The sequence below is a fragment of the Sorex araneus genome, chromosome 1, assembly GCF_027595985.1.
Source record: "Sorex araneus isolate mSorAra2 chromosome 1, mSorAra2.pri, whole genome shotgun sequence".
Classification (NCBI taxonomy): domain Eukaryota; kingdom Metazoa; phylum Chordata; class Mammalia; order Eulipotyphla; family Soricidae; genus Sorex; species Sorex araneus.
The window spans coordinates 324,492,617-324,510,236 of record NC_073302.1 but is presented as its reverse complement, the minus strand read 5'-3'; the positions used below and the strand labels follow the sequence as shown (position 1 = coordinate 324,510,236).

General features: G+C 37.9%; 1 protein-coding gene across 3 annotated transcripts in view; it reads left to right on the top strand.

Annotated features, from left to right (window-relative positions):
• The first annotated feature begins 16,250 nt into the window (after positions 1 to 16,250).
• The window catches only part of MICU3 (mitochondrial calcium uptake family member 3), a 113,647-nt gene continuing 112,277 nt past the window's right edge, over positions 16,251 to 17,620 (top strand). For 2 of the 3 annotated variants that reach the window (XM_055132634.1, XM_055132623.1), the window contains exon 1: positions 16,254 to 17,029. In XM_055132634.1, coding sequence (XP_054988609.1) covers positions 16,664 to 17,029 — 366 coding nt within the window. In that variant the 5' untranslated portion in view covers positions 16,254 to 16,663. Of the gene's footprint in view, positions 17,030 to 17,620 lie in introns of all 3 variants that reach the window. The other variant, XM_055132627.1, reaches the window with a different exon arrangement.

The following is a 17,620-nucleotide window of genomic DNA, read 5'->3' as shown; positions in this document are numbered from 1 at the left end:
CATTGATTACTTTTAAAGAAGCGATACTTAAAGGTTTAAAACTAAGATCAAGCACCTTTTAATGAGGTTTGTTTCAAGGTCTAAGTTCTGTACAACATATCATGCTGTTAATTATTCCACAATGGATATATACCTTCATCACCTGTTCCTAGAGGTACTAGTTCAGTCTACCAAATATTCCTCAATATGAACACTTGAATCCCTGTGTGATTTATAGCTCTGGACTATTTAAATATCATATGTATATATACATGTTAAAATATAGAGAAATCTTACATAATTACCAAATCCAACTTATTGAATATTTTTATAAAGCTATATAAACTTTTTATTTGTGCAACTTTGCTGTTTTTAGGTGTGTTACCTTATTTGATTACCACAACAACCCAATGAGGTAGTCAGATCTCATTTTATTAAAAAAAATTGTCTTGGATTCTTGTTCAGAATTAAGTCTAGAGTCCTACACTTCAGGAGAAATTGTTTAAACCTGTAATGCCACTCTTTCCTATTTTTGTAAAATAAGATCAGCAACACTCTTACCTGGTCCTCTTTGCCTAGGGTCGCTCTAAAACTTAAGTGTGAAACTACATAGAAAAAGCATTTTTAAAACTGTAGTTTTCTATGATATAAAATGCTATAAAATTCAGTTGTTAGGGATTTTTTTTTGCTTTATAATTTATGTTTGAAATAGAAAAGAAATCCTTTTTTACCTTACACCAAACCTTTAATGTGCCAGTTTGAAATGGTGCTTAATGCTATTTTATAAAAGGCAAGAATAGAAACAAAAAGATAAGGATTTCTTTTGTTTGCACTAGTCATGTGACAGGAAAAGATAACACTAAAGATTTTTTTTTGCCAATGCTGTGATGATATCATGGGAAGTTAAATAATTTTGAAGAGTGTTTTACAAGAGTGCATTATTCAGCTTTAAGTATACACTGCAATCTAATCAACTTTGCCTATACTTCCTAGAGACCACACTTGCCTTGCTGTTATACAAATATGTGGTACAATTTCTACTTCCACAAAATGTAGTTACAGTTTTCCAGGCCATATAATCCCTACATCGCTTTTCAGCAAGCAAATGCATTGTAATGAAACTGTTTTCACAAGAGAAAAATTACTTGATACCTTTTGATATTTCTACATGTATTTAACTTGAAAAAAGGAGAGGCTGTTTAAATGTTATGGTTTACACTCCTGATAAAACAATGTAATTTTTCTCTGCATTATTTACTATTTGTAATTATAAAATTGTTGTCAACAATTTGAATTTCTATACTTATCAAACAGATTAAGTGTATTTTAATATATTCATAAAGTGGAGCATTATACAGCAGGTAAAAGAATTAGAAACATTTCCATGAATTAATAAGGAGTATTTTGAGAAAATATTATTGAATAAAAAGAGAAAAAAATTAGCACAGTTTGGGGGCTGGAGCGATAGCACAGCGGGTAGGGCGTTTGCCTTGCACGCGGTCAACCAGGGTTCCCTTCCCAGCATCCCATATGGTCCCCTGAGCATATGGGATGGAACCAACCAGGGGTGGTTCCTGAGTGCAGAGCCAGGAGTGACCCCTGTGCATCGCTGGGTGTGACCCAAAAAGCAAAAAAAAAATAATAATAATAACAGCACAGGTCATATGTAAAGGGCCACCTTTTCTGTAAGAAGAAAAATCAAGAAACTTTAATGTATATATTTTTCAAAAACAAACACAGAATGGATAAATCAGAAACTAATAAAATTGTTACTGTTTGATTATTTGGAATAGATGTAATTGGAGTAGAAGAAATGTGGGTATGATACTTCTTTGAGAATAACTTTCTAAATGGTATTATTTCTGGAGTAATGTTAATATGTTAGGAGTTTTGTATATATGTAGGTTTTGTACATGTGTATGTGTTGCTGAAGATTGAACACAGGAACACACATATACCAGGCACTGAGCTACAACCCTAATCCTAGATCATTTTAAGTAAAGTAAATAAGAATAAGGGACTTGGACTGGAATTTATTCTTAAGTTCAAGACTCATGAACTTGGGCTGGAGCGATAGCACAGCGGGTAGGGCGTTTGTCTTGCACGAGGATGACCCAGGTTCGATTCCCAGCATCCCATACGGTCCCCTGAGCACCACCAGGAGTAATTCCTGAGTGCAGAGCCAGGAGTAACCCCTGTGCATCGCCAGGTTTGACCCAAAATGAAAAAAAAAAAGACACATGAACTTAACCGAATTCAGGCAGATACTATAACCTCATATAAGGGACTTGTAAAATATTGTTAAAACAGACTTTCAAATCTATTTTTAACTGTATATTCAAAGTCTAAGAGAAAATATATTAACAAATATTGAATTGTTACAGAGATTTTTTTCCAATTGTAAGGTTTAGGTTTGTGTGGTATAATATTGAGCAAATGAGTAAGTATTTTTAACAATAATAAAAGCTAGGGCTTTCTCTGATACAAAATGGAGTTAACAAATACAAAAGCAGGGACAACTGGGATCAATCCTGTAGTATTTAATTTGACCTATAGTTATCAGTGTGTTTGTTGGTAGGTGTGGGATTGTGTGTGTGAGTGTGTATGTGTGTCCTAGACATGTCCTTTAAAAGGGCCTAGAAGCAAAGATACAGGAAGGAAAAGCAACAAAATTAATCTAATGGCTAGATCTTAGTTTTTCAATCTAACCTTCCATTAAAATGATTCAGGTTTCTGAAAAATGTCTAGTTCCAGAAAGAGAGCATCATTTTTCTTCTTCAAGACTACTTTTAGAGTAGTTTTTAAGTAAACAAGAATAAAGTAGATAACTCTTACCCTGATACATGCATAACCTCTCTCTTCAGCATCCTCTACCAGAATGGTACATTAGTTGTAAATGATGACCTGCACTGCAACACCATCATCACCCAAAGTTCAGAGTTGGCCATTATGGACTTGACATTTTTTTGTCTATAACATGTGTTTAGAAAAATACATTATGACATGTAATCCACCATTATGGTAGCATGTACTTTCACTACGCTAAAAGTCCCCTGTGCTCCACCTATCCTTTTTCTCTTCCCTCTCAACTTCAGTCATCACTAAGCATCTTGGTGTTTACCTCTTTCAAAATGCCCTGTGGTTTGAACCATACTGTAACTTTTTATGGTTAACTTTTTTCACTTACTGATACATATCTAATATTCCTTAATGACTTTCCTATGACTTGATCACTCACTCTTTTTTAGAGTGAAAAATTTAAAATTGTCTGGATGACACAGTTTATTGATCCATTCACCTAGTGAAGAGCATCTTAGTTACTTATATAGTTGGTTTAACTACCCCTCTGCAAGTTTCGTGGGGACATAAAATGTCAGCTCCTTGGGCAGATACCAAGGACTTTGACTGCTGAATCATATAGCAAAAATATATTTAATTTTGTGAAAATTTGCCAACTTGTCTTCCAAATCATTTGCATGATTTTGCTTTCCCAACAGCAATGAGTGAAAATTTCCACTGTTCACATCCTCAGCAACATAAGGTGATATCAGTGTTTTAAAGTTTGACTATTCTCATAGGGGTGAGTTTTATACCATTGTTTAAATTTGCAATTCCCAAAAGATATACACAACTAGAACATATTTTCATATATGCTTATTTGCCTTGTGATATCTTTTGGGGTGAAATGTCTTTCAAACTGGGGGAGGATTATGTCTTTATGTAGTTGTTTTTCTTCTTGAGTTTTAAGATTTCTTTTTATATATTTGAAGAACAGTCCTTTATTAGGTGTAAATATTTTCTCCATTTTCTATTTCTCCACATTTCTTTTATCTTCTCTTTTATTTGATTCTATTCTTCATAGATAGAAATTCTTATTTTAATGAATTTAGGCTTACCAATTATATATTTTTATATTGTAGCAGTATATAAAAAGTTATAACCATATATACCTATATATACCTAGGATTAAGTTCTCCTATGTTATCTTCTGAATTTTATCATTTTTCATTTCACAATTAAGCATATGATAGATTTTGATTTCATTTTTTTTGTAAAAAGAGTAAGGTCTGTATAGATTCATTTTTCTCTTATGGATGCCCTTTTGTTCTAGCATTATAGGAAGTTTCATTACTGGAATATTTCTGGAGGAGTTTAGATAAGTTACTGCTAAAGAAATAGAGATGAAACCATATCTTTTGGGAGAATAATTGGGAGGAGAGAAACAAAAAGAATACTAAACGGACACTTCTTATGTTTGAGCACACATTCTTAGGAAAGTATAAATATTTCCCCAGAATTGTGACTTTGGAGTGAAAAACTTAGCAAATGGAGCCAGTATGAGAAGGTAACAGCTATGTTGTGCTAGCACCAACTGCTTAAGTCACATGTTGCATGCCACCTCTAAGTCACCCTAATGGCAGGTTAGAGAAGACAGGACAAGCATCAGTTATATTACAGTACCTTTACAGTTCATAACAGTACAGTTATTGAAATATATCACATTTACAAGTAGTCTGGAGATCTACATTCCCTGGTGTAATCCTCCTAATGGTTATCAGACACCTATAGCAGTGCTTTGCATATTCTTTATACTTGATAAATAGCTGCTATTAATTAAATGACTTTTTCGAAAAAATAGTGTTTCCTTTTATTTTTTCAACTTATTTTCATTTTAGATATCCACTTGAAATGGTTCTAATTTGACTATTATAAAAGTCATCCCTATACAAGGTAAAATCATTTTTAATCGTAAGTAATGATAAGCCTGGGCATAAGACCATGCAAAAGAAAGGACAGTATTGGCCACAGTAACACAATGACCGCAAATCTCTCATGGGTCAGCCACTAGAGGACAGTGTCGGCACACACGCTTTTGTCCTCTTGTGAAGGCCAAGAGGGACCTTGATAGACAGGACTGAGAGCTGTCAAGTTTCAGTTCACCAGCTTTTCAGTCTTAGTCATATTGTGGGAAATTCCTCATGGAAGTCTCACTTCAAACCAAAAAAAAAAAAAAGCAGTAGAATTACAATCAATAGGTCATTGGCCATAACACTTGAGAAAATGTCAATAATCCTGCAGGGGAATAAAATGCAACTCAGCGGATATTGTGCAGCTGTCAGGACTCCGGGAAAGTGTTGACGCTGAAAATATTTGACTCCGGCTATTCCTGTGAACAAGAGTACAAGTTTCTAGCTGGCGGTGAAATAGTGGCATGAGTTCAAGGACAAGGAGCTGAGTCAAGTAAATGAAATGGCAGGGAATTGTATTTGGAGTTTTCCGTTGAGAATTGCGTCAGCTATAAAATTGCATGTACCAGAATCTACAATAAAAAGATTCAACTGCAAGAACAAATGTCCTCTATATTTGTAGACTTAAAAATATACTAATAAAAGAAATTTACAAACAGTAGTATTTAATTATTGACCTCAAGCAACCACAGACTCCAATTCTTTCCTTGGTCAACAATAAAATAAATTATAAACATTTTAGTGAGATATCATAATTGAAATGTATAGTTCAGGGTAATTATTTTAACCCACTTAAAGCTGATTTAAATGGTAGATAGTATTTAATCCCTATCAAGATTGTTCTGAAGAAAGAACCTCTATTCTTGCTAAATTTGTGTGGACTCGATAAGTTTTTTAAAGGGTATAATTTTTTTTCATTCAAAAAATATGTATTGCTATGTAACAGGTTCACAATCTCTATATTTATGATACAATCTATTTGGCTGAAATAAAGGAGAACATTATAGTACTAAGCTATGCCTTTAAAGGACACAAAAAGACTAAACAAGCCTTCAGACAGGGGAAGCATTTTATTATTTTTTTCTATTTGTTTTGGGAGCAGAGTGAGCCCTACTAGTGCCCAGAGATTAGTCCTAACTCTGTGCTCAGGGACCATGCCTGGTGACCATAGGCTCAGGAGATCATACATGATGCTGTGGATCAAACCAAGTTGGCCACATTCAAGGCAAGTGCCTTAACCCCTGTACTACCCAGGCTCAGCATTTTATACATTATCTTTAGAAAGAGACCTGCTAGGGATTAGAGAAAATAAAGAGGGGAAGGAGTCAAAAGCCAATAAGAAAATATCCCCTGATAAGGAGTTATCCATTCAATTTCCTCCTATCTCACAGATTGGTCTAGACTTGATTATCTCTTTAGTTCCACTCAGCATAATAGTTTGTAATTACTTATCCAAACTTCAAGGTAAAATTTAATTGGAAGATAAAAATTTAGCAACTTTTCTCTATAGTTTTTAGAGATATCTTTTCAAATCACCTAAAATCTCTTCCCTTTAAAATAAGAAATTTAGGTGTCGGCAAGATAGTATAGAAGTTAAGATACTTGTCTTGCACACAGTTGACCCTGGTTTGATCCTCAGCACCTATCCTCTGAACACCACTATGAATGATTCCTGAGTACAAAGCCAGGAATTAAGTCTTGAGCATGGCCAGATATGACCCAATCCCTATCCCCAAAATCACACTCTTAAAGAAGTCTCTAATTATAAAACTCAAATACTAATATTTTGTAAAAACAAATATATAAGTTAAGATATTTCTATTTATCCATGAGCCTTTAAATTCTGTTATTATATATATATTTCCATAGATATATCTTTAAGTTCTCATTATAATAAAATGCTCTACAATTTATATAGAATATATGAATATATACATAAACATAGAGACAGAGATATATAAACTTTGTTTGGGGGATATACCTGGTCTTGGTTATGTGCTCAGGAACTTCTCCTGACAGTACTCAGATCATTTGTAGTAGTGGGGATCTAACCAGAGTATGCAGAGTGCAAAACAAGCACTTTAACCCCTGTACTTTGTCTCTGGCCATATAACTTAACCTTAACTTTAATAATCCATCTATGGGATATGTAAGATGTTTTTCAAATATGATATCTCCTTATTCTTATTTTTAAAGTTCAACTGATTTTCAGTGTCAAGTTACCTTTATTAGGCTTCTCATCTTCTAATTTGACATTTCTAACTATTGGCCTCTTTTCTTTGTTCTCCTATACGTCTAAAATAGTCCTTTATAACTGTCTGAGAAAAATCAGAAGAAAATCCGGCTTTAATCTATAACTGACTGGAAGGGGAAAAAAAGGATTACTCACAACTTGTTTTGAAATGTATTTTTCTTTTGTTTCCACATTTCAGAAGACTTAAAATGATCGATTATGCTTTTAGTTCAACTTTAACTCTTCCCTCTTCTCCATTTGATTCATTTTCAGTTTGAGAAAGCACCTGGTTTGGATAATGATCTTGATTTTCATATATTGGTTTGTTTCATCGTTGTTTGATGTTCCTCTTTATTTAAAATACACGTAAGGGACATACTTTTCTCTGGCATATAGGTGCTTAATAAGTTAGTCAGCATAATTATTATATTTAGCCATAGCCAAAAGTTTAATGACTAATTCTAGATATTACAGAACACAGGCCTCCATTACATAGATTTTGATCAAAGCACATGCCCTGAAACAACTATTGCACACAATAAAATCCTAATCAAAGATGATTTCCTTGTAAAACATGGGCGGGATGGTTGAACAGACCTTCTTATTCTGGAATAATTTGTTAAGGAGACCCATACACCTGCATGATGATGTTAGAAAGTTCATCTAGTGGTTTTCTGTAAAATCTTATCATCAAGTTAAAGGTTCACTTCATTTCACTTCACTTCTTTTCCCTTGATGTGGTGGTCTGAGATTTATAGGATCTTGAATAGAATTGAGACCATCCTGAAAAATTTCAATCATTTTCAAAGTACTAGAGTTGTGACATGCTTCAGTTGCCAATACATTTACAAACACCCACATCTTCATGTTTTTGTTTTTACTTCAACCTCTGGAAGTTGAGGAAAATGGATTTATTTTAATAAAAATATTTGCATAATGACCCACATTGCTTTATCATTAATTTGGCTTATGAGAAGGGCTCACCAAGCAAAGGGTGCTAGGCGGGCCCACTAGGGATGGGAGATATGGACTGAAAATAGACTATAAACTGAACATGATGCGTACTTAATACCTCTGTAGCAAACCACAACATCCAAAAAGAGAGAGCGAGCAAATGGGAATGCCCTGCCACAGAGGCAGGGTAGGGTGAAGGGGACAGGGTGGGGGTAGTAGGAGGGATGCTGTGACCATTGGTGGTGGAAAATGGGCATTGGTGGACGAAATGGGTACTCGATCATTGTATGACTGAAATGGAAGCATGAAAACCTGTAAGTCTGTAACTTTGTCTCACGTTAATTCACTAACAAAAAAATATAATAATAATAACATTTAAAAAAGAATAATTACTGCTTTTTTGTGGATAAAATATAAAATTCAAGTAAAATAAACTTAAGTGTTGCTTATATTTATTACATACATTTGTCATTGTATGATAAATATTGGGCTGGAGTGATAGCACAGCAGGGAGGGCATTTACTTTGCACGCAGCCGACCCTAGTTTGATTCCTTAGTCCTTCCCGGAGGGCCCGACAAGCTACCAAGAGTATCTCATCCACATGGCAGAACCTGACAAGCTGCCTGTGGTGCATTCAATATGTCAAAAACAGTAACAACAAGTCTCACAATGGAGATGTTACTGCTGGCCGCTCGAGCAAATCGATGAGCAACAGGATGACAGTGATACAGTGATACATATGTCATTGTATGATAAATATTAAGTAATATTTTTACTGTTTATTGGTACATTGAGGGTCCACAACTGGTGGTGCATAAGGCCACTATGGCAGCCAGTTCTGGCAGTGGTGGGCCACTGGCAGGGCCTCTTCTTGCCCGTGGGTGTGCTCTGGATAAAATACAGGGCTTTGAGCATGCAAGCTGTGTACTCTACCACCTTAAGCCTTATTCTTTCCCAAGTTTAATATTTTTATCAAACCTAAAAATGTGCATCAGTATAAAGCAAATCCTATTTACCTGGTATGATCAAATGAAAGTTTATAGGGTTTCAGCTATTAAATATCTAGTTTGTAAATGGGATTCTGCAGACTCAATACAAGGGTGCTCTCTGCCTGATATGTAGTCAGTAGGACCCCTTGTGACTTAAGATATATATTTTTAGTCCCAGGTTCTTGGAGCCACATATGTAATTATAAGCAATAAAAATAAATCCATAGTTCTGTCTGTAAAGAGGTTGACTGAAACCTGCTAACAATACCAGCAAAGACAGAAAAATTGACAACCCTCCTCTTTAACTAAAGGATGAGTAGATTCATTTTACAATTTGTGAGTAAAGATATATTACAGTATTTGATGGTAAAAATTAATTTATTAAAAAAATTGCAAGACTTACATTGCTATTCAATGCAGTTATTGGGTATACATTTATATTTCAAAATGAAAATTTCTATTAGTGTTTATAAACTGTTTTGTTTTTTGGCACACACCTTGAAGTGATCAGGGGTTACTCCTGGTCTGCACTCAGAAATTACATCTGGCAGTCCTCAGGGGTTGCCAGGGATTGAACCCAGTTTGGCTGCCTGCAAGGCAAATACCCTAACTGCTCTACTCTCTCTCCAGATCCTGGTCTTACATGTTTTAATATTGTTTTACAATATTAGGTAAGTTTCAAGTGCACAGCAGTATAATATTTTTTGTGTCTTCCTTGTAAACTTTTTAATTTAATCACTGTGAGAGAGACCCTTACAAAGCTGTTCATGATTAGGTTTCAGTCATCCAGTGTTCCAACACCCATCCCTCCACCAGTGTACGTTTCCCAGCACCAGTGTCCCCAGTTCCACTTTTATCACCTCCACTCCCCTGCCTCTATGGCTCTCTCTCTCTCTCTGTCTGTCTGTGTCTGCATCTGTGTCTGTCTCTCTGTCTGTCTGTCTCTCTTTCTCTCTTTCTCTCTCTCCCTCTCTTTGGAGCATTGTGGTTTACAATACAGATACTGAAAGGTTACTGTGTATATCTTTTTACCTACTTTTAGCACTCATTGTTGTCCACCATGATTATATCCAACTATTATGGTCATACTGGTCCCTTCTCTATCTTACCTACCCTCTACTCTCCCCGCCGCCCCCCCCAACACACTTGTGGTAGATTCCAACCAGTGACCAGTTCTCCTAGCCCCTGTTAAACCACATCAGGCAGTGCTCAGGGGTTACTCCCAGCTCAGGGAATGGTATGGGATGCCAGAGATTGAACCTGGGTTAGCCCTGGGTGCAAGGCAAATACCCTACCTACTGTAATAATTTGACATTTTTATATGCTATATTATGATTACAACCAAAAGTTTAGTTTTAGCCTCAATCATATGATTGAGTTCTTATTCCAGATTTACCTATCTTCCTTCACCTTTCACTTCTACTAGTCATCACTTGGTTTCACAGTGCAGGAATTTGTACTTGTTTTCTTTATTATCTCAATGAATACAATTATAGAACATCTGTCTTCACCTGACAATTTTTCTGAGCATATAATTCTCTCAGTGTTGTTATAAATGGAAAGATGTAACCATATGTAACATCTTTTAATCTCTTTATCCATTGATGGACACAGGTGTTTTTTTTCCTAGATCGTGGTTATTGAAAACAATGCTTCAATGAACATAGAAGGGCACATACATTTCCAAAGCAGATACTATATTTTTAAGATAAATGCCTGCAAGTGGAATAAACAAACCATATGGTACTTCTAATCTTAATATTTTAAGGAACTTCCACTGTATTTCTGCTGTAATTGCCCCAGTTTACATTCCACCAAACGTATGAGGGTTCTCTGTTCTTCACATCTTCACCAACACATGTGGTTTCTTGTGTTTTTGATCATTGTCAACCTCACAGGTGTGAAGTGATATCTCATTGTGGTTTTGATTTGCATGTCCTTAATAATAAGTGGTGATGAACATCTTTTCATATGCCTGTCGGCCATCTGTATGTCTTCTTTGGAGATGTGTCTATTCATATCCTCTACCCATTTTTTAATTGGGTTGTTTTTGTTGTTGTATTTCTCTATGCATTTTTAGTATTAACCCCTTATCAAACGTATGATTTGCAAATTTTTATCCTATTTAGTAATTTTTCCTTTTATTTTAACAATGATTTTTTTTTTTTTGCTATGTAGAATACTTTTAGTTAGATGCAGTCGTGTTTGTCTACTCTTTTGCTTTTGTTTCCCTTCCCATTAGAGACACTTTCACAAAGACATTACTAAGGTCAATACAAACTATTTTAGGTCTGTGTTTTCTTCTGTTATCCATAACAAATTCATTTTAATGTGTGGGTTAATTGATCTAGCATCATTTTTTTTCATATAGTTGTCTGGTATTAAAGCCCTTGCCTTGCATACGGTCGATCACAGTTTGATCTTGGTACCTCATGTGGTCCCCCAGTACTGACAGGAGTTATTCCTGAGCAGAGTCAGAACTAAGCACTGAACACTGCCTGGTATAACCCAGAACCCCTCTACCCCCTACTGAAGTATTTTATTTTCTAGTGTCTTTCATCTCCTTGGTTAAAGTTTCTCTGAAATACTTTTTCTTTTTTGATGTAATTGCAAATGGAATTGTTTTATAAATTTCTTTTTCTACTAGTTCACTGTCAAAACTGTAAAAGATCAATGACTCAGCTTGAATCCCTCCCCCGAATAAAAGCATATTCTTTCCCAGTACCCTTCACCTCCTTGGATAAAGTTAATCTGAAGCATTTTTTTCTTTGTTGTAATTGCAAGTGAAATGATTCTATTAATTTCTCTTTCTACTAGTTCATTGTATGTTGATTTGTAACATGTGGCTTTTGGGGTTTCCTGTATTATTCCTAATAATTTTCAGCAGAACCTTTACAGATTTTGTGAATTATGATGTCACCAGCAAATAATGAGTTTTACTCTTTCCTTTTATAGTCTAAATTCTATATCACATTGTGCTATTGTCCATCTCTCATTACTCTGAGTCAGTAAAGCCATGTTTAGTAGCTTGACATCAACCACTGCAAAATATTTTTGTATCATAAACCTATTTATCATAAATAAATATTTAAAATAAGGATTACCCTCTACTATTCCAGAACTACTTGTTAAATATTTACCAGTGTACAACAGGAACCTATCTATAGAGCCTTCTGAGAGAAGCTGCTCTTTCTATTTCTCAGAAACCTTCTCCTAGGCATAGGAGATCGTCCTAGGCATAGCTGATTGGCCTAAGCATGAACAGCATGAAAAACTAACAGTAAACTGCCACAGCTCAAAGTAAACCAATGTTTCTCTTTTGAATTTGAGGTAAGATTAACAGACAGATGAATTAGTAACTAAGTAAAGTTAGAATAAATGTCCTTGAATTCCTACTATGTAGCCCCCTAGTGCTAATCTTGAGACTATGCTTAAGACCTCAACACTTTTTTCTTGGATATCAAATGGTTTTATCTGTATAACATGACTTTTATTTGAACTAATGCAATTTCTGTTCTATTTATTACAAGTTAATGTGTCTAAATAAAAAATTTCAAGTTCTCTCATCTGATTCCAATATAGAATCTTTCTAGATGCAGGGCAGAATATTGACCTGATTGTATGACTCAGATAAAATTATTTCAAACGTTATAGACTTCCCATTACTTCAGCAGAAAAAAAAAAGATGTGTCCATCTTTGTGGTTTTTAAATGCCTACATTATTCAGTAATGCTTTAGAGTTCTAAAAGGGAGGTTTTATGTATAATGTCTAGGAACTGTTCTTTCTTGTTTCCAATTAGAGATACTTGGATATTTATTTTGTATTTGAGGTTCTTATTATATAAGTTTTCTGCTTATGGTTTTCACAAAGGACTTTACACTTCTATCAGCCCTCCCTCCAAAAACCCAACCAAGTTTTAAAGATTAAAATTTTTCCAGACTGCCTATCTCTAAATTTTCTTCAGTCTGGTTATCATTAGCAAAGTCCAGGCAAAATGTTGACATGCATATAACAGAAATTCTTAAACAAGTATCTATTTTTCTGTCCATACTGCCATTGCTACTATCTTCTCTTATTTGGAGAGTTACAAAGAAACCATGAAGGTCCTATAATGAGACTCAGCCCTTCCAATAACCCTTTCTTAGCAGACAAATGTTTATTCATCAAGGTACTTTTTCCTATAAACTCTGATCAAATTTTTGCTCAGAACAGTATTCTGAGTAACCAATAAATCAACTGGAGTTGGCTGGAAATGAACTGTTTGCCATTTTATTATGGTTCTGCTTGTATTCTCTAATAATTTTGCTTGACTTCTCTAATAATCCCTCTTGGTATTCAGCTTTCTATCTGGCTTTTTGTGTGGTTATCTGCCTAAAAGAATTTCCTCACACCTGACAGTCAGGGATAGAGCCAGAGACAAGAGTACAGACTAATTGCACTGGGTTTTTCCACCAGATACCACGGACATTTCTCGAAAGAAAGTAATAGAGGTTATTAAAACAATAGGACACTGCTTTAAAATACCAAGTTCCTTTTGGTTTTTCCTCAGCTAATCAAAGAACAGTAAACAAACTTCTTCTTACATGTTTTCTGTCAGATGAATGCCTTTTTAGCTGACCCAGATTCAATCCTTGACACTCTAATATGGTCCATGGACCATGCTAATGGACCCAATGAACTGATGGAAATTGTTTTAAGGCTCTATATTGAGAAGGATCATGCCAAATTGCAATATATAAGATGATTTCAAATCATAAAATAAATTCCTGAATCACTAATCTTCATAACCATACTGTGTGTGATCCTGCCATGCCTATTGCTTGCTTTCTCTCTGCGGCTCCAGATAATGGTCTAATTAGATTTTCCAGATATACCTTTGGTTTATCAGTCTCTTAAGCCTCTGATGAGCTGCTTTATTTCCTTGTCTCCTGATTTGATTTCCCACCTTGGTCTCTTCATTCAACAAAAATAATCAATTCCCTTCTTTTAATAAATTTTTATTGAAGACCAACTCTGTGACTTATACTGGCTAAATATACATTCAGGGCTTTGTGATATGTAGAACTTAGATTTGACTAAGGGAAATTCTGCTGTCTAGCTTATTACTCTTATCTAGTGATAGATATACCTTCCTAATAAACTGTAGGCTTAATTTCTTCTGTTGTAAAAATTTTTGAGCACTTAAAAGTATAATGAAGGTAATAGAATGTTACTTTATTTTGAAAGTGTGGCTTTACTATGTAGAGCATCATTTGAAAATTATTAACCTAACACCAGTTATTGACACAAAAAATAAAGAAAAATGGGCTAAATTTATATTGTTCTAACATCCCATGATTTTTAAAAAATCCCTGTATTCTTAAAATCATGATTTCCTAAAAATTTTCCCTTTCTAGACAAATCTAAATCTAGCTCCTCTCACAGCAGAATTTGTTCTTTAGCAAGAGAAATAACTTGAAGGAATTGATTAAACTTACTAAACTAGCAATTTTATGTAAATATTTTAAGACACTACAGATGGATCATTTTGTCATGTTCCTTATTTTTAATATATTTCCCTTATTCTCTTGAGAAATATTGCTTTTACTATGCAATTAATACAAATTCATTTCAGTATTCATGAATTCTGCCTTTAGTCCATATTGGAAGTTTTCAAGAATATCCAGAACTTGAATTTAGTTCAAAGTAAGTATCAGAAAAACTGGATATCCAGAGAATAAATGCTTTCTTGAGAGTACAAAAATTTTCCAGAATTAAGGGAAGGCAGAAGACACAAGAATTTTGCTGATAAAGCTAAAAATGATCAGACATTGTCACCTTATGGAACTAGTTACACAAAACCAACAGGCTGGTATTAAAGAAATTAATAGGTAGCATCTTAAAATAGGTAATTTTTATATGTCATAATTTTTATGCTTCAATTTTAATAGAAAAATTAAGAAATAAAAACTTGGTGGTGGGGGGTTGGGTTGATTTGGCCACACCCTGTGGTACTTCGGGTTTATTCCTGCTTCTGCACTCAGGAATTATTGTTGCTGGGGCCATATGGGATGCTGGGGATTGAACCCAGGTGTGCCGCAAGCAATGCAAATGCCTTACCTGCTGTACTATGGCTCAGGCCCCTGGAAAGAAAAACTTTTAAAAAAGAAAAATGGGGGGCAGAGAGAAAGCTCCTTAAGCTGAGCTCATGCGTTGCAGTGGGGCAAGACTAGGATTTATTCCCTTATCTAATGGCTTCAAGAAGACCTGAGGACTCCTGAACACAATCACCCCCACCCAGTGTGGCCCCCGTTAACCAAAGCAAAATGTAACTGAGGATATGTTAGATTATTAGATTTTTTTACAGGCAAGGAGTTAGTGCAAAGTGAGAACACCAAAAAACTCATTTTGTTTGCCTCTGACAATTAAATCTTCCTAAAAATGGACTGAATCCTCTTGTGACCACCACACAGTGGACACTTTTGGGTTTATTTGTTCTCACTCCCAGACCCAGAATTATTTTTTTGGTGGGTGTGGAAGTGGGGGAAGGGGGTCCTGACAACATTCCAGTATTGAACAATTCAATTGTGAAAACTGGTGTCTGAATCATGGAACCTGTCATCCGTAATTTCCCATAGAATACTGACAATATAGCAAAAGAGAATAGCAATAACAACAAAGGAGACATTACACACTTTTCAATGGATTTTTATTTATAGCAACACTTTGCCCTTAGTATGGTAGACAATACTGACTTGCTGAATTAGATGACAGCAGGAATGATAAATTTCCTCCCCCATTTCCTAGCACACATCTGGTTTCAGGGCCCACATATTCGGTTGTGGTGCTTGCAGCTTGCAGAACTGGGGTGAAACTCTTGGTATCATGCCTACAGGCACTCTACCACGGAGCTAACAGAGTTCCCATAAACTTTAAAACCAAAAAGGCACCGTTAATAGTGAGTTAAAAAATAACTTCCAAAGTCCAGAAGCTGTCACTGTGCTGTCAAAACACCCTTTGACTTAATTTGTCTTTTTCATGATCATTTAAATGATTTTTAAATTTTTAAGAGCTAGTATTCACAAAATTATTGATAGATGAGTCTTAGGCATACAATATTTCAACACCAATCCCACTACCAGTGTTAAACTTCCCTCCACCCGAGTTCCCAGCCCCCACCTCCATCTGCCACCTTGACAGGAATATTTCAGAGTTCTGCGGCTGTAGAACTCTGTAGAACTTTAGGTCTCAGGATGTCAGTGTTACCGAGTCTGTGCTTCGGATCCACAGCAACACCCTTCTCCCACCAAACGGTAGGACATACGCCGTCACAGGACCCCGAGCTAAATCAGGATATTACCACTGGGAAGCTGTGACTTTCGCAAAGGGGCGACGCCGTGATCTGAGACCCTCCCAATCAAGCAGACACGAGAGGACAAGTGAAGGGGAGGGGGGGGGGCGGGTGCCCAGCACCCCGGCACTCTCTGAGCCCGCCGATTCACAGGCGCTCGCGCACGGGGGGCACGCCCGGGGCAGTAGCGGTTTCCGGCGCCCGCGGGATTGGCCGCGGGGTGTGGGGCCGAAAAGCAGCGGGAAGCAGCCCCTCGGCCGCCTCTCCCCGCGCCCCGCGCGCCCCTCCACCCGCAGGGCGCTCGGCCGGGGTGCGGAGAGGCGCTCGCGCGCGCAGCGCGCCTCTGCCGCCACTTCTCGCGAGGTTTCGGCGCCCCCCCTCCGCCCCCACGAGCCCCCCCGGGAGCGCGGGCGCCGGCAGCTCGGGCTATGGCTGCGCTGCGGAGGCTCCTGTGGCCGCCGCCTCGGCTCCCCTGCCCCGGGCCGTGGGGGCGGCCGGCGGGGATAGCCCCGGCGGCCCCGGGCCGGCCCTTCTCCTGCCGGGAGGACGAGGAGGGGGCCGGGGCTGAGGCGGTCTGGAGGCAGCGGCGGCGCTGGGGGGAGCTGAGCATCGCGGCGGCCGCCGGCGGGGGTCTGGTGGGCCTCCTGTGTTACCACCTGTATGGGGACCCCCGGGCGGACTCCGCGCGGGCGCCGGCCCCGGGGCACCCCGGCGAGAGCGCGGCGGCCGAGCCCGAGGACCCGCCCCGCGGCCGGGGGCTGCTTCCCATCCCGGTGGCGGCTGCCAAGGAAACGGTATGTCCGGGAGCGCGTGCGCGCGCCGGGGCCTCCCGCAGGTGACGCCCGAGGGGAGGGCCGCCAGGTGCGCACCTGAGCGCCGGGAGGGCCGCCCGACGGCGGTGCTCGGCGTCCCGGGGCCACGGGGCACCCCGCCGTGCCAGCTGCCTTTGCGGCGGTGGGTGCCCTTTTAAGTCAGATCTGAACCTTCTAGGCCTGAGAGTGCTGGGTCCCTTCTGCCCCGGGGTGTGGAGATGACACCGAAGATGCTGTCAGTGATGCATCCGGGCGTTGAGGGTTGCCACAGCTACCGCCTATCAACCAGAACCCCAAAGCAAAAACACAACAACAACAAAAAATTCCAGCCAAGTCCAGGAAATGACTCGCTAAAAGTGGAGAGCTGCATGTCTGAGACAAGGGGATCCCCGGCTTGGGTTGTGGGAGAGCAAATGATTCCAAAGAGCCAGGGCTGAGTTTTTGAAGCTGCGGTTCGAGGTCTTAGAATTAAGCACACTCCACTGTATGGAAGTCTTAAGAGGGGAAATGTGGATATTATGTAATTTCTAGCCAGGGCAAATGTCATCAAATTGGAAAAGAAATTATTTTAAA